Source organism: Pinus tabuliformis, chromosome 9, assembly GCF_031772625.1.
Source record: "Pinus tabuliformis cultivar Carrire ecotype Pingquan chromosome 9, CPIR1, whole genome shotgun sequence".
NCBI classification, from domain to species: Eukaryota; Viridiplantae; Streptophyta; class Pinopsida; order Pinales; family Pinaceae; genus Pinus; species Pinus tabuliformis.
The window spans coordinates 637,527,241-637,546,356 of NC_142307.1; the positions used below are offsets into that span (position 1 = coordinate 637,527,241).

Here is a 19,116-nt window from a genome sequence, read left to right on the forward strand (position 1 = left end):
TGAAATGTATTCTTGTATATATAAAATGAAAAAGAAATCACTATTATCATTGGAGCATGGGTTTCATGCTCAAGTTCTTTTATTTTATCGGTCAAGCACCCATTGAGTGCTTCTAAGGTTTTTCCTAGGTATAAAAGTCATTGTCATATATGGAATACCTTATGGGCACATTGTAAATTGTAAAAGAAAAATTATTTGGCCTTGAAAATGTCAAAATACCTCCAAGATCAAGTTGGCCTAATGAGATGTCAAGTGGACCACATGAAGAGCGACTTCTTGTGGAAATTTTGAATAATATAACACTTATTCACAGAGATTATCCCGATTATACACTATTGCAGAATGCATGCATAATACATAACCTCCTCTATGTTGATCATCAATTTTGCGGAATTAAAAACAATGAAACATCAATCGCATGCGCACATTAACGCAGTATGTAATCCGGGGAAAGCATACAGCTGAAAACCCCACACTATCTGTATATTATAATGATTGAGAACATGTAACAATACATAGTACAATACTCCTCACAAGTACTCAGTACTATCTCCACCTGTTACACACAAACTAGCTCAGATCTGAAACAATCATAGGTTCAAATCTCCTCTGCTGCTTGCCTACCTCCACTGCGCAATCCTGCATGCGAATAGATGAGAATGGTTGATCCAAACTCGTATTTCACTTGGTTGAACCACACAATCCTCATTGGCATTACTCAATCCATTGATTGTGCAAATCTCATGCACAACTATAGTCACAACTGATAGCAGTCTCCACCTCTAACACCTGTCTCCACTGAACTGTCCATGTACTGAGTTAACTGATGTATTCTTTAGTTGCTTTATGAGTTAATAATTAGTGAATTAATTAACAATTAATTTACATCACTCATCACTAGTGTATTTGCAGTTAAACTAAATACAACTAGTTCAACCAAGTCAAACTGAACACAACTCCATCAACTCCTCAATCAACTCCACCAAACTCAACCACTTGAGTTCTAACTGAATTCCATCATGCAATAGCTCAACTGACTCATAAGAAAAGCATATTTCCTTCTGGCAGTTGCATGTGCCAAATCCGTAGCTCGAACTGAAGTGCTCCAAGAGGATAAGATAATGTTTATAGTCCAAATATTATTAAGAGCTAATAATATTCGATTGTTCTATTTTTAGACTGGCAGTCTAAAAATAGACTCCACCCATATGTCTAAAAATATAAGTCCATATATTTTTACCAACATGACCAATCATCCACAAATCGCATCCTGCAACTCATAGACCATGATCTATATGTCTAAAAATAGACATAGTCTAAAAATAGACTTTGCGCCAAAAATAGTCTGTGGGCCCACTTAGTGAAGGCGACTCCTTTCCACTAAGCTCCATCATCTTGTTGCATTTTCAAAACTCCCTCTCAACAAGATATGGATTATCTGCAACCCTTATCCTGCAACTCTGGAATGTTCTGCATGCAACACATTTGCCCGGTCCACTTGCTCCAACAACACTTGGAACAAAAACACTCCCAACTGACCACTCTGTTGGGCTAGGAACATACTCTGATGTTGAAGCTCTACCTGTTGCTGACAAGTGCTCCCTCTCTAACATCTGCACTACTACAACATCTCCATGCATCTCGCACCATTGCACACTTCTCTGTGCCACCTAGCACTGTGCAAAACACTTGTGCCTCTCGCAATGCTGCAGCTTTCTAGCTATGCGCTGTCCTAGCCACTCCATCCGCATCTGTCTCTACCCAATCAGTCAGTTCCTGCTACTCCACATTGGGGCTCTCGTAGCAAGGTCTCATCCAAGAGGTTAGGTACCTCAAGGATCCTGCTCCTCCTCCTTGGGATGATCAATCCACATCACCCCACCTCCTACCTGGAGGTATGGCTACATGTGATCCCCCAGCCCACCTGGCTCGAAGTTTCCCCCTACTGGAGGTCTCTGCATGAGTAAATGTCTCTACTCGATCTCCTCTCAGCTTCCCTTGTTGTGGCTTCTCCACAACCCCCTGAAGCTGCTGCACCAATCGTGGCTCCTCCACAATCGTCTGAGACTTCTTCTGGCTCTGCATGTTGAGAGGTAATATACGCTCCCTCTCAACCACCAAGTCTCCATCAGTTGCCTCGCTGCTCAAGGCTTTGCATGAATCTTGAACCTCAAGAGCATACAGGTTCTTGACCTGTGAACCAATCTGCTTCACCTGTCTAGTGATGATGTGTCTAAGGAAAACCTTTCCCTTACTGAAGACTAAATCATAGCCTCTGTCTTCCAGCATCGCGATCGACACCAAGTTTCTCTTCAGTCCTGGTACATACTTGACATCGGTCAAGGTACGACGAGCTCCATGCTCCCTCTGAAAAATAACCATGCCTACACCTGAGACACTATACTTCTCATCATCACCCATTGCTATGAGTATCTGGAGATCTTTCTCCTCCAAAGTACTGAACAAACTTTTGCCACTGGTCATATGGAAAGAAGCTCCACTGTCAAGAAACCAACCACTTCCCACCATGGATGAAACCATGGATGCGAAGAGTGTGAAATCCAACTCAAACTGTGAAGCAAGTGCCTCACCTTCAGATCCTTCCCCGAATCCCTTCTTGGATTTCTTATTTGGGCAATTAGTAGCATAATGGCCCAACTCATGACAATGAAAGCATCTCACCTTTGACTTGTCAACCTTCTTCCCATTATTGGAAGATCTGGATTCGGAAAGAGAACCCTTCTCCTTCCCCTTCTCTGCTTTGGCAGCCAAAGCGCAATTTTCTTCATCAGATGCCTTTGATGAAGATCCGTCCCTGGTATTCCGCTTGAACTCCTCTTGCACAAGATCCGACCAAAGTCTCTCCCATCCTGGCAATGTCTCCCGACCATTGACAGAGTCCTGATAGGAATGCCAACTCTTCAGAAGACCAAGGAGAGCCAAGATCACCAACTCCTCATCATCGACAGTCACCCCCACACTTCCCAGCTCATCCCGGCATTGGGTGAACTTTGTGAGATACCTGGGCATATTGTCTCCATTCTCACACTTAATGTTTCTGAGTTTATCCTTGAGCGCCAACTTCCTCTGGTCACTCTTGCTTTGGAATAGATCTGTCAACGCTTTCCACATCAAGTATGGAGAAGCCTTTCCATGCAGGCTGGATACAATGTGATCCTTCATGCCCTCCAACAGAATCCTTCAACACTTTGCTGTCTTATTTTGCCAAACCTCAACGTGAGCAACATCAGTAGGCTTTGGAATCTCAGCCTCTATGAACTCCTTCAGCCCATTGTCATCTAACACCGCCTCAATCCTATCTTTCCATGCAATATAATTCGAGCTGCCTTCAAGAGCATACTCCAATTGCAATTCATTGAAAGACATTTCAACTTTGACACCAAGAAAACATTGCTGCAAATTCGAATTCCACTAGCTCAAAACTCAACCGCTTTTGATCTAAAATTCGTGAGAACAAAGTATTTCTCGTACAGAGATTGACTGTATGGGCTTTTACCGAATATCTCACCTTCCAAAAGAAGGATGAATCCAGAGGCTACCTGGCCCGATTATAGACTCTGCCTGAAGAAATAAAATGTAATCACTTTCTGAATAATAGATCTGATGATCAACTTCGCTCCGATACCCTGTAGAAATTTTGAATAATATAACACTTATTCATAGAGATTATCCTGATTATACACTATTGAGGAATGCATGCATAATACATAACCTCCTCTACGTTGATCATAAATTTTGCGGAATTAAAAACAATAAACATCAATCGCATGTGCACATTAACACAGTATGTAATCCGGGGAAAGCATACAGCTGAAAACCCCACATTATCTGTATATTATAATGATTGAGAACATGTAACAATACATAGTACAATACTCCTCAGAAGTACTCAGTACTATCTCCACCTGTTACACACAAACTAGCTCAGATCTGAATCAATCACAGGTTCAAATCTCCTTCACTGCTTGCCTGCCTCCACTGCGCAATCCTGCATGAGAATAGATGAGAATGGCTGATCCAAACTCGTATTTCACTTGGCTGAACCACGCAATCCTCATTGGCATTACTCAATCCATTGATTGTGCAAATCTCATGCACAACTATAGTCACAACTGATAGCAATCTCCACCTCTAACACCTGTCTCCACTGAGCTGTCCATGCACTGAGTTAACTGATGTATTCTTTAGTTGCTTTATGAGTTAATAATTAGTAAATTAATTAACAATTAATTCACATCACTCATCACTAGTGTATTTGCAGTTAAACTAAATACAACTAGTTCAACCAAGTCAAACTGAACACAACTCCATCAACTCCTCAATCAACTCCACCAAACTCAACCACTTGAGTTCTAACTGAAGTCCATCATGCAATAGCTCAACTGACTCATAATAAAAGCATATTTCCTTCTGACAGTTGCATGTGCCACATCCGTAGCTTGAACTGAAGTGCTCCAAGAGGATAAGATAATGTTTATAGTCCAAATATTATTAAGAGCTAATAATATTCGACTGTTCTATTTTTAGCCTGGCAGTCTAAAAATAGACTTCGCCCATATGTCTAAAAATAGAAGTCCATCTATTTTTACCAACATGACCAATCATCCACAAATAGCATCCTGCAACTCATAGACCATGATCCATATGTCTAAAAATAGACATAGTCTAAAAATAGACTTTGCGCCAAAAATAACCTGCGGGCCCACTTAGTGAAGGCGACTCCTTTCCACTAAGCTCCATCATCTTGTTGCATTTTCAACACTTCCACCCTTAAAGGAGCCTATATATAAGAGGAACTCGTCCTCCATTTGGATAATTTATTCACTCATCTCCTATGTGAAGAAGGCAAAAGAAAGAGGTCGAAGAAGGAAGTGCGAAGAAGAGAAGGATGAAGAAAGTCGAAGTGTTTGGGTCTCTCTCCATTCTTCTGAAAGTACGAAGTTAGGGTTTCTGTGCTTAGCTAGTCCGAGGTTTGACTTTAAAGCAAGAGAAAAGGAAGGCAAGAAAAGGTATCTTAGGGCATCTTACTAGCCCTAAGACTTAAGACAAGGCAAGCGGAGTCAAAGGGAAGGAAGTTAGAGGGAGATCAAAGTCTCCTAGAGAAGCAGCAACAGTTGCAACAATTGTTGGTGACAGAATTTCGGATCTACTAGGAGGTCAAAGATATTGCAGCAGGAGGCCGAGGAAAACTTGATCTTGGAGGGTATTTGTCTGAGTCTAGGTTGCGGCCTTCGTCAATTGAAAGAACTGAAAGATAAGAAGATATTTTCGGGTTTTCCCCTGAAGAGGAGGGGTTTTAGCCTTCGCTTGTAGCCTATATACTGTGTCATTGTTCGTACTGTTTTTGGTAGTTGTTTGATGTATTGCACATTGGAATAAGAAATATCAAAGCTAATAAGTAAAAAGGTAACACAAACAGTCATCAAGTTAAGAGAATTAACATATACATTCCCCTATTGAGTTCTCAATAGTTTAGATGTTCGGTTTTGTGTCTCTTCAATTTCTTCATGAGTCATTGTTGAACTTTTTTAGATGTTTATTTGTTGGAGTAATTTTTTGAATACATTTTTCCATGTGGAAAGATAATAATACTCCTATTTTTTTCCCTTTACACTAATTTTGAATCACCAAAACATATCTTCCAATAAAAAGTTGTGCCAATTATAAGTTATATACCTTTAAAACACTTATTTGGAGATTATCTAAATGATTGATCTTTATTCTGATGTCTCCTAAATTTTAGCCTTTTCGAGTCTAAAATTTTGGCCTATAGTAATACGATAATTTGAGCCCTTCTAATTCTAATTTTTTGGTCTAAAATTTGGAACTTTATCGAAAAAAGTTATAGAAAAGATCCCATAATGCATTGTTTAAGGCAAATTCCAGGATTAGTTAAGAACCTAAGTCACCTTACATGATGACATGGGACAAAAAGGACATAAAAATATGATTTTTTGACATGAGACAATGCCCCAAAAATATGACATGGAGGAATAGGTGTATATATATATCTATATATATATATATATATATATATATATATATATTAGTGGGTTACACATACAAAAATGAAATATAGAAAAAAAAAATCATTTTTTTAAGAATTTAGAAACTAAAATATTTACCTAATGATGATACAAATTCAATCATACGACTAGTACTACATCAATGATGATCAAATGGAAAACACACAAGAAAGTAGAACAAGAAGTTGAAATGCTAAGTGAAATAAGAGAGCTAGTGCAACCACTACATTCTCTCATAAAAACATGAGATTTTCGCTTGTGTTTGCTAAAAATCCAAAAAGGCTACATTAAACATCTTGCAAGAATATATTGGAATATCTGTAACTATATGGTGGAAAATTGCAATGAACTCTTGATAGAATACAAAATCAATATCAAACCAAGGTTAATATGTGCTACTACGGAACAATCTATTCATTGTTGGATATGGTTGGTTTATGGACCATATCCTAAATGTGAATGAAAGAGCACATTTATGTCATTATTAGATTGTTTAAATACATGTTTACTATGTGCTTTGATTCTAGATTGATTCATGCACATGAGGATTTCTCTCCACATTCCTAATGGATGAGTTTTGTTTGTCTATTATTCACTATGTTGTTAACCAACCTAGATCCATCTTAACTATGGATCTACCAAGCATTGAGAGGGAACAAATATCTTTTTACTCTAGAAGAGGTTTGCATATCAAGAGATTTGATCCCTCTCCACGGTTGGTAAAGCTAGAGTTAATATGGAACTAGGCTGGTTAATTATTAATTATAATTATAAATATATTTATTGATTTTATGTTTTTTATTTTATTTTATTTTAATTTTATGTAATTGATCGAGTCAAAATGTTTTATTGATAATTATACTTATTAATTATTATTTTATTTTTATCGAGTCAAATTATTTACGTGACATTATATTAGAGAGTTTCTCTTGGAATAATGAATGAAATTAAAACAAGCATATGCATGGCCTACTCTATTATTATTGAAGTCACCTATATAGAGATTGGAGAGTTTAATTTCAAGTCAATTGACCTAAGTAGTATTCGCCATTCTAGATGAAGTCATCTTAAGTTTCCTTCACGCCTTTGTTATCCTTAGTATGTTGAATACGATTATTATCAAAATAAAGGATGATCAATCCAAGAGTTGAAGCTTTATTCAAACATACAATGTCATAATTGCTATCATCTCAAGCACGAAGCAACCAACCTTGCCGAGTACATCCATTGACCTTTGCTTTCAAGTGGGGAAGTCATTTAATTCAATGAAGAATGATAGTTGTCTTGTCTCTATTTAGATGGGAAACAATCACGTATCCATTGACCTTTTCTTTCAAGTGGGGAAATCATTTATTCCAACGAAGAATGATAATTGTCTTGTCTCTATTTAGATGGGAAACAATCACTTTGAATCCTTGTGCTCAATAACAATAGATTCAAAAATTCCTCTCTATAGATTCAAATGGTAAAAACCATATATAACCTAAGATTGAAGGTTTTGACCTCAAAAAAGTGCCAAAAACACACCCTAGAAGAAAGGTAAAGCCTTGGATTAGGTTATATGTCTCTAGAACCCCTTAGTGAAACCTCATAGAGATGATCTAAGAAAATACTAGTTACTAATTGTAACAAGATGTCACTAGCCAATAGTTTTCAAATCAAGGATTGAGAGAGGAAGTTTCACAATGAGATGAAACTATGTTGAGATTTATATGGGTCAATAGAAGAATTCATAGAGCCAGATTTCACCTGAATTATGAAACATTCCCCACAAGTGCTCGAGACAAAGTGCAAAAGCCAACGGTACAAGCGCTGAAAACAAAAATACACAAATTTGCCTAAGAGAAAGATGCTAATCTCAAGAGAAAATCCGAAATTAGGTGGCCTTAGGCTTATAACCTATTTTTACCGGTTCCGTGGGGGATAGATTTAGGAAACGGGATGCCCGGATTGGGATCCAGATTTGTTTGGATCCATGTAAGATCCGCCAGGGACAAAATTTAGAAAATTAAGGAAATTCCTTTTGCATTGAACTGTTTCATCCATCTCGGTCGCGGGTCCTTGGTTTTGGATGCGGATTTAGCAACAAACTCTTGCCAGTTCATTGTTCGATTAAATTACATTTTGGTATTTGTTTTGGCGCATTTTACAGTGGCGTTTTGGCATTTTCTGAAATGAAACCCTCTTCGCCCATTATAACACTCACCATAGAGTAACTGTGTACAAAGACCATGATAAGCTTAGAATTGTGTATGAGGGTAAGTCTGAGGGCGAGGGAAATGTTGTGTACGAGGGCACAAGTAAGGGGAGCACGACCATTTGTGCGCAGCAAGGATTTACAGTTTCCGCTAGCGAGGGGAGAACGACTATGTCAGCGTTCAGATTCACAGCCGCTGACTGTTTCAGCGTGCAACAACAACTCAGTCGTCGCAGGTAAGGGAAGTCACCATTGCCAGAAACACGTGGATTACGGGTATGTGAATTTAATTTTAAAGCTTTCAAATTTTAATATAATACTAATAACCAGCATAACCAGCAATTGTCCTGGAGGTGGAAAGATACACTGAAGGAATTGAACATATTTATGATGTTACTGCAAAATGTTGCAACAAATGAAAGATAACAACTTAAAGGGTGGAGGATGGAGGGGAGGAAATGTGTTCAGGTTTACAATAGTCTTACACTTGTGTTAATGCCTTCTAACAAATGTTGCTCGAACCATGTGGCTAAATCATTTTTTCCAATCATACCACTATGTCAAAATCTTATATACATATTATATCCAAATTATAACATGCAAGGTAACGAGGAGAAACATTACCATAAGTCTTCGTGGGCAATGACCCACAAAAAATGTTTGCACAGAAGAAATGACTAAATTCAATGTGTGTTGATAATGAGATTAAATAAAGAGCATCTTTCACTTGAGTGACCTTCACCTTCAGGTTCTAGGATATTTTGCAGTCATAAATAAGGGGGTTTGTTTTAGAATTTTAGCTATCTCCTTTTAAAAAATTAAATTAATTTGGAGCCATTTCCCTAGAGCCATTAATTCCGGCTTTAAATTTCAATTTAAATTTTGTCTAGCAAAGTTTGTTGGAATTGCAAATTTATGTGGTGTAGTTTACACAATCCAAACTCCAAGTAAACTTTCAAGGCATTGTATCCATTTATACATTCAAAAATATAGTTTTAAAAATGAAAAGTTACCCATGCTATATGGATATATAGACCCAACATAGATCCATTTTGAAGAGGGTTAAATCTCTTGAGGTGCATATCTTTTTTCAAGTTTTGCACTCTAAAAGAGGTCCCATATGCTATCTTTAGCCTTGTGGACGTTAAATTTTTCCTTTGCACAAACGAGGCCTCACAATAACGAGTGACCATGTAAGTTAACCATAGTTAAGAAGTCTTTATGTCAAGGATAGTCATTCCTAAACAAAAAAATACCCAATAATGTCTCAGGTTGAACACGATTTAAGGTGAGACTTTATCATAATTAGTTAAAACAATTTTGTGTGGGAGTTATCTTAAAAATCCCCAAAGCCAAAATATCTATACGAACTTAACCAAAAAATTTAGATATTTTCCTATATATAAAAAAAAAAATTGGTTAGGTTATAATCTAGTTGTAAATTGGTTGAAAAAAATCAAAATTAAGCCCATTTAATTTTTCAATTAAACATTTTATATCATTCTACCTAAAAAAATCTCTTAAACACTTAAAAGAAATCTTTAAAAATACATAATTTAATGTAAATCTTATCATATTTATTAATATGCTAGCATCAAGAATAGTGTAAATCGTCATGCCGAAAATGGCTTGTTTAAATTAAATTTAATTTAAGGTGTTCGTCCCCAATACATCATAGGTATCATGGATTTTGAACATGAAGCTCTATAGCCACATCATAAAAATGAATATATTTAGTTTTTATTTATGATATATATAAATAAATATTGCACTGCTCCATGATAAGTTCCTCATTATTATTTATCACATTAATTTATATATAAGAAAATTTTATTTAGCAAAATGGTCCATTTTAAGATGTGTAATTCTTTTTTTCTTTAAGTTAAAGTTGACCCATGTCATAACAACACTTGAAAAATGTCAAATGGAAATGAAAAAGGTAGACAATGCCTAGCCTACCAATTTCAAAAAGGAACACCTTAGGTGTAATTAAAATTATTTATCATTCGTAATTACATGTAAATATATTTATGTTTTAAAATTTATATATATATATATATATATATATATATATATATATATAATTTCAAATATTATAAATTAATATAAATTGTTTTAAAATATAAACTATTTTAGTATGTAGATTTTGATAGCTTATAATTGATAATGATGAAGATTTTTGGTTAACTATGTGTTTTCATTGAGATGTAGGATTTTTTGGGTTGTCTTCAAGGAAAGAAAGCTTAATGTGATTATGCCAAAAGTGTCAGAGCATGAATAAATAGAGATAGAATATGACTGTTGGTGATAGCACTAGCAATTACCTCTAAAGGTGCAAAGATACGCTGAAGGAATAGAAAATTTTGGGAAAATCCTCTTGCCAAGAACATAACCCATTACTAAATACATGCTCATTAGGTTGGCTCACAATGCTTGCTAAACCATAAGAACAATGAAATAGAGGAAAACAATCCATATATGTCTATGAATTTAGATAAAAAAAGGGAAAATACCAGTGGAATTTATGTCAAGCAAGGAGGGATTGTGTTTAATGAAAGTAGCACCACTCTAACATCGTGCTACTTTTAAGTGCTTGAACATGTTACTTTCATGTTTGCTACATCCTTGGGCATCGTTCTAATACTAATACTAAATTCATTGCTCTTTGGACAACACTACTCGTGAAAATTCCGAAACCAGAATCCTATTGCAACAGCTGGAAATTATTCTCCTTATTGTTATTTTAATTTAACAATTTATTTATTATTTCTTACAAAAAATACTGAATAACTCACACTGCAACCTACACAAATAAAAATGCAGAAGAATAAACGTTGCAAGAAACACTAGCACACACACATAAAATAACAGTTATTTTTGGACAAAAGTCCTCAGAAAAACTCAACTTGGGAAAACCGCTGCAACAACTGAGGGTTTTAATATTAAGCAGCAGTGAAATACTCTGAGTACAACTAGATGCCGAAACTAGAAATCCTATAGAGAAATACTGGCAAGAAAAATCTAGTGAGGAAATATCCTCACTCCACAGGAAAATTCGGGCTCTGATCTCAACTCAAATTGAGTCGTCCAAACTGGCTCTGCACAACTACTGCGTCACCCTAGTGCAATCCCTTTTGCACTCAGTTCGAATTAACTTCTCCTCAAGCTGTCTAGTATGCTACTATCTAGAAAATTGTCTCTCTTGGCCTTTGGAACCTATTTCCAACTTATGGCACTGAAACTTGACTTTCCCCAGCATATACGAAATTGCCTCTAGAGGCTACTGCGTTGCTCTGTGTCAGCCTCATTGTGGCTTACTTGCCTCTCTACAAATGCACTCACCAAATCTGAAAATCTTCCTCCGGCTTCACTGTATCTGCCCCTCTCTCACTGCTTCGATCTCACTAGCTCTCTCTATGGAAACTGACTGCTACTACTCTGGAAATTGATCTGCTCATGAAATAGAACCTCTCAAGTTTTCTCTCCAAGCGTCCATTGACTTCTTCTTACAATCCTTTGTTGGGACTCCAACGACCAAGATTAAATCTTAATTGATGGCTAGGATTAACTTAAATTCGATCCATGTGAGTTTCTAGATCATTCACGCCTTGACCTAATTAATTCAGATTAATTAACCATATTCCCTAAGTTTAGATTTATAAAATATTTAAAAATTGGTTAATAATCTAATTAAGTCATTTCTAGGCGGAATTTCCATAAACAATTTTTGGGTTTTGGAGATCTCATGTATTCTAGTATCTCCACAAATTTTCAAGGCTAGAACACAACCGATGCTACAAAAACTAACACTACTTTCAAAAGAGGTTTGGATCTCAATATATTTGATCCTATTGGCCCCTGATAAATATGTTATTAAAATGGATCTATTATGCTATAAAGAAAATGAAAATAAAAATATTAAGTTTAAAATAGTTTATTAATGTATTGTTTTAGGCAAACGAGACGTACAATTCCTTCCATGCACAACATCAAATTTATAGAAGTGCAAAACTTTATGTATGTTTCACACTCTAAAATAGGTTTGCACCTCAAAAGATTAGATATCTCTTGGCTTTTGATAAATTTGGGATAATCATAAATGCAAATTGATATTAAAATAATCATATCTTAAGCTAAACATGAAAATGATAAAGAATTTATTTGATTCTTTAATAAAGAAAAAATAATAATGAGATAGTGGATCCCTCTTAACTTTTATAGATTTGGGATTAACATTAGTGATAAAGTTTTTATTTGGTTATTTACTATAATGAAAATAATAGTGAAATGAAATTTGTCATATGATATTTTATTTTTAGGAATTATCATACAAAATACATATATTTTAGAATTTTTAGGAAAAAAATAAGATAAAAATAAAATATAAATATCTTTAAGTTTAGATATAACTTACATCAATTTAATTTAATAATTTTTTAAAAACATTATAAATTGTTTAAAATTTCTTATACAAATTTCCTTGTATTTAACTTATCCCTCTCTATATAAATTTATCTTTGTTAGCTAAATTTAGAATATGGTTTAAAATTATTTTAATTAATTATTATTATATTTTTTTAATATTTAAATCAAATGAAATTTGACTACTAAAATTTAGCAAGAGTAAAAGCTTTATTTGGCAACTGAAATTTAGCAAGAGTAAAAGCTTTATTTTTTAATGGAATAGTAAAAAGCTAAAAAGATATTATTCTAAGTGGCATAATTTTCATGACAGGTCAAACTGGATTTCCCTCTCAGATTCAGATGGATGTCCCACTACTAATTTTACTAACTCATATGTTTTCCCACTTCCCATCCCTTAATTAAAAAAAAAATGTGTGTTTGTTTAGTAAATTGATCTCTCGAAGTAAAGAGGAATTTTGTAGTAAATAAGAAATTGTGTAGTGTTGTTGAATGTGTGGAATAACGTATATTGTGTTTGTTTATAATTATGATATAGGATGTCTCCCCATCTAAAAAAAAAAATCCTTCCAATTTGTTTACTCGTCTCATTTATGGAATTGGAAATCGGTCCATCCACAAAGTTGTTGGGAAGGCGATTTTCATTTGCATTCATAAAGAAGGAATCAGATTGGCCTGAACCAATTCAGAGAGTTCAAAGTATTGTTGAAAGTGGGATCAAGTCTCTACCCAACATCTACATAAAACCATAAGTTTAGAGGTCCCAAGTTGGGCATACTTTATTTGATGAAAAGATTCCAGTTATTGATGTATCTAGCTTGAACGATGAGCATTGCTACAAAACGATGATGTAAATCTCATATGCATGTAGAGAGTGGGGATTCTTCCAAGTGATTAACTATGGAATAGATTCTCATATTCTCAATGCTTCTCTGGACATAGTAGAGAATTTTTAATCTGTTGTTTAAAATGCAAATTTCTTTCTAATATGTAATACCAACTGGTTAAATCTTTGAAAGTTATACATTAACTGCCTAAATGCAATGAATATATCAAACTCTTTACCTTTGTTTCAGTATTCCTCCCAATTATTTTCTGATGGCTGAAGTTGGCAGTCGCTGCAACCATGTCCTCTTGCAAAGACCAATTTGCCAAAAACGCCACCATAACCGTTAACAATAATAGTCTTACTCTAACCATTACTCCCTGAACTCCAATTCTTTTGTTGGGATCATTGAAAAGGGGAATAGAGAGAATTCATTATATGTGTTCCATTAACAATGCTCACCACAATTGAGGTTGCTTGAGACAACCTTCTAGCGAGCTATGGCATTGCCATAGTTAACCTCGAGCCTCTTGAAGTGGTCAGTTTGAGGAGTATACAATGATTCTTTGCCTATAAGGACTGATAATTCTCCATCTTCAATATCATCCCCTGGGTGGTTGTAAAAGTCATATTGATCAGTACAACAAAGATGGTAAGTGCAATAAATGCTATAATAAGCCTTGAGCGATAGTGTTACATTCGTATCAACCTCACGAACACAGAGTTTGGCTTGACTCTTCAACCACACTCAAGCTTTCTCTTAGCCTGGGAAACCTCAGATAGGTTAAAAACCCGCATAACTTGTTTTAAATAATGCACAACTTGAACCAACGATGGAAAGAAGTAATGACATTTGTTTCCTGTGAGCCTTGATATTCACTATGACGGAGCATGGACAACGCACAACTCGAACCAACGACGAAAAAGAAGAAGAAGGAATGACATTTGTTTCCTGTGAGCCATGATATTCGTGGAGCTATGCAGGCCCCAGTGGAACATGATTCCAACGAGTATCGACATACCACACAGACAGACAAATGTTATCATTGGTGCACATTGGGACAAATGTCACCCAATAGACAAAAGGGTAGACAATATTCGGCTAGTATAGTGTTCCAAAAAGAACACCTTTGGTGTAATTAGATAAAGGTTAGGGATAACGAAATTGATTTTGAACGTTGATGATATAATAGTTAATTTATTGTTGAAGATCTTGGGGAATATAATAGAAGAAATAAAATTAATTTAATTTAAGGACCAAAAATGAATTCCATAAATAAAGTAATAAAATAATAAATTTATTTTTAAATATGATTTTCTTGGCATAATCACATTAAGGTTTTTTTTTTGAAGATGGGTGAAGTGTTTACCCCAAATGTCAGACATCTTCAATGAGATCACACAGTTAACCAATAATCTTCATCTATCTTCAAAATTATAAACTTATGTAAGTTATAATATAAACTATTCTTAACTATTGACTTGATTATAAATGTTGTGTGATAGATATGGAAGCATCAAAACAACAAAATGAGGGGACAAATGTCAATAAAGACCTAAGATCTCCTTTATGGAAATATGTGGAAATTCTTCGCAAAAAACCTTGCAGTGGTTCATATAAATGGAGATGTAGTGAATGCAATAATGTTCGAAATGTCTCATACACTAGGTCGAAAGGCCATCTCACTAGACAAACTAAAACAATGGTGTTGGTATGCACTAGTCCAAATGGTTCAAATGGTCAACCGAGAACATGTTTGAGTACTGCAAGACTTAAACTCTATGCATCTTTGCAAGAAGTCATGGATAGGAGAGTCACTAAGGGAAAACTCCCAATGTAAGGCTTTACAACTAAACCTCCATTGCCATCAAAATCATCTGTCACAACTAATAAAAGGCCTACTCTGTGACCTCTTGAAGCAACATTCAATTACCAAGATAGAGAAATCACTGATGAACATGTAACTTGTTGCATTTATGTAAATGTGCTAGCATTCAGTTTGGTATGCTCCCCTTATTGGCTAAAAATGATTAAAGCGATTAATGAAGCACCAGAAGGTTACAAGAGCCCTCGTTATGAAAAGGTCGCATCACCTTGTAAACAACAGAAAGACAATTTGTGGATAGACAATTGCAATGAATGCGCGATACATGGGAAAAAATAGGGGTGTCAATTGTTTCTAATGGATGGAGTGATCAAAGAGGCTCCTATTTAATTAATATAATTGTAATATGCCCCCAAGGGAAAATGTTCTTGAAGGTTATTAATTGTAGTGGAGGTGAGAAAGATGAAACATTCATCTCCACAATTCTTATTGATGAAATATAAAACACGGGGCCACAAAATGTTGTCTAGGTCATCACAAACAACACATGTTTGTAGAGTCGCGAGCTTGATTGTAGAGGGTCAATATGATCACATTTTTAGAACTACATGCGTAGTCCATTCGTTAAACCTCATGCTTCCAAGATTGGCAAGATTGAGTGGGTCAATGAAATATATGTAGGATCAAAGGAAATCCAGATCTTAATCACCAATCACTCAATGTCTCAAGCCATATATTGGGAAAAGTTGGAGCTACTAAAGGTACTCTCTTTTTAATTGGTGTTATTTGCATTATGAGTTCTTAATTTTAATTGTATATGATCTTTGATTTGAGATATGACTTTTCAATTTAACTTATGTAGGTTGCTGAAAATTGTTTTGCACCCCCCCCCCCCCCCACCACCCACACATTCTAGTCATAAAGAGGCTTGTGGAGATTAGACAACCATTGCAAGCTATGTTCATTGACCCTATTTGGGAATCACGAAGGACTTAACTTATGATAGAGGACTAAGAATAAAGTCTATCATTATGGATGCCTCATGATGGGACAAGGTCTAATTCCTTTTGTAGTTCACACAACTAACCCTAACCATGATCAGGACATTTGACACATATATGCCTTGCTTGGGGGAAATCTATGAAAACATAAATAGTATGCTCAAGGGGATAAGCGAAATTATCAAAACAAGTGAAAGTGACCCATTTGAACTATTTTACAATGAAGTGAAGGAAATAGTCACCAAAAGGTGGAAGGAAATGACCACACCATTACACCTTTTGGCCTATGCACTACACCCCAAATACTACCATTCCAAAGTATTGTCTTTACCTCGTAAAACAACTCCCAATAAGGATTCTGAAGTGGTACAGGAATATAAGACAACTTTGAGGAAAATCTATAAGGATGTGGGAATTTCAAAGGAAGTGCATGAGGAATTTAGAGCATTTGTGCAATCAATTGGTAGCTTTTCAAGTCCACTAGCCATGGATGATCGAAGGCATATGGATCCTATACTTGGTGCAGATTTCATGGCAAGGACAATGTTCATCTGTCAACTTTATCCATAATGTTGTTATCTTAAGTTGCCAATTTTCATCGACTGAGAGGAATTGGAGTACATACGACTTCATCCATTCATTGAAGCAAGATACCTTGGGAACAACAAAGGTCGAGGATCTTGTATATATTCATTCCAACCTTCGTCTTCTATATCATTCTAGCCCAGAGGATAAGAAAGGTCCAAGTAGAATGTGGGATGTGAAACCTAAGATATCTGACTTAAACATGACATTGAATGCCAAAACTCACCTCAACCTACATGAGGGTTTTACACAACCAGTGCCTACTTCTGCTACAATTTTGACATTTCTGGCCCACCATCATCTATTTATGATATAGAGTTGCAATATGTGGATGATGAGGATCTAGACCCATTTAAGGATTTGTGGTTAAACCACCTCTATTTTATCATATTAGTAGAATGGTCATTGCTGAGACACTTATTTTTGTATAAGGCAAGATGTATCATTTCATTGTTTAGATTTATAAATTTTCTGATGATCTTAGTGTTGATATTGTGATTCATAAATGGTTTTGATTTTGAATGTCAAATATGTTTTTTGAAGTTTAAAAAATATTATTACATATTTTTGTACTTGACATATCCTCACCATATCTAAATCTCAACTTTCAAAAATTTGACGGATCTTTATCTGGATTTGTTTTTGTATCCTAATAACATAGTTTATAACATTATATTTATGATTAAAAAGATCAAGAACCAAAATGGCACAAATAAGAATTTGAGTTTTAAATTTATACAACTTAAATAAATCATCATTTCAAAAAGATTTTATAGTTCCACAAAACAAAAACAGAGCCTCATAGAGTTATTGAATCTATCTATCAAATTTGATTACATTTACAATAAACTTAATATACAATAAATGAAATAAAATATGATCTTTAATTACAAAGTATGTAATGATACATATAGAGAATCTACATATCAAGTTTGATTACATTTACCGTAAGCTTAATATACCATAAATGAAGTAAGATCTTTAGCCGAATTACCAAGTATGTAATAATACATATAAATGGCCATGGCCACCTCTAAAAATTATAGCAATAATTACAGCACCTATGTTAAACGTGTTTCTTTATTTTCGTGACTAGTAAGCTACCATGGTTAATGAATTAGTTTTAATGAGTCGGGCAGTTTCCATGTGTGCTATTTATGTCCAGAATTTCGCACGTACATCAAGTTTGCATGGTCAAAAAATGATGTGCTAATTTTCCTTTGTTATGGGATTAGCTTATTGTTGGCTTTGAAATATTCAATTAGAAAGGAAAAATAACAGCTTTCAAGAGGAATAGAGAAGGTTCTCTAGCTGATAATGAGCCATGGTGATTTTTTGTTTTTGTTTTTCCCACTCATAGCATATTTACAATTTCATTTTGCACTATATTTAACTAAATCATTAACATTGAATGCGTGAAAATGGGTCATGACAAGAGTGACATTGTGTATTTGTAATGTTTGGCACTATTTATTATGCTAATTACATTTCTTGTTTGTACTAAAGACAATTGCGCAGGCTGTGGGAGATTGGTACTTTGACCGAAGTATAGTGAAGGAAGTTGATTGTCCATACCCTTGTGACAAAACTTGCCCTATCCCTGGGTATACATGACTTGATTGTCCATACCCTTGTGACAAAACTTGCCCTATCCCTGGGTATACATGACTATATTACAGTGCAAAAACATGACGCTCCCAAGAAAAGTTATGAGTGGACATCTTTGAGCAGGTTTACTGGAATAATTATTATTTACAGTCCATCTTCAATAATTTGACAAATTATTATTTACATTCCATCGTCAATAATTTGACAATAATTTATCAGTTCAATAAACTGTATTCTTTTGATAAATTTCATGTTAATAATCTGTGTTCTTTTCATAAATTTCATGTTAATAATGTTTCTGCAAAGTGTTTTAAATTGGAAAACACAGATGTTACTATGATTATGTAACATTTAATACAAAATTAAATATCAGAATTTTTTTGAAGTGCATTCAAATGAAACAAATTGTCAAATTGTGTTTTTAAATTAGCATATGCATAAAATCTTATTATCTGCAGCGGTCACCATGCTTTTCTTCTCAGCAAATATATTACGTAGACAACTTTATATGTTAGATATTTGCATTCTCTATCTTTTTCTTTTTCTTGCTTTTCTTTTTAGATAATCTTTATAGAAAGAAAAAACGCTGCTGTCAAATGCTTCA

At 34.9% G+C, this 19,116-nt stretch overlaps 1 protein-coding gene across 2 annotated transcripts in view; it reads left to right on the forward strand.

Annotated features, from left to right (window-relative positions):
* Nucleotides 1–18,834, forward strand: part of LOC149150241 (pectin acetylesterase 8-like) — a 397,641-nt gene extending 378,807 nt beyond the window's left edge. Inside the window, exon 12 of one of the 2 annotated variants that reach the window (XM_089437942.1) lies at nucleotides 18,411–18,834. In XM_089437942.1, the coding sequence (XP_089294068.1) occupies nucleotides 18,411–18,518 (108 nt within the window). In that variant the 3' untranslated portion in view covers nucleotides 18,519–18,834. The remainder of the gene's footprint in view (nucleotides 1–18,410) is intronic. The other variant, XM_089437943.1, reaches the window with a different exon arrangement.
* Nucleotides 18,835–19,116: the final 282 nt, after the last annotated feature.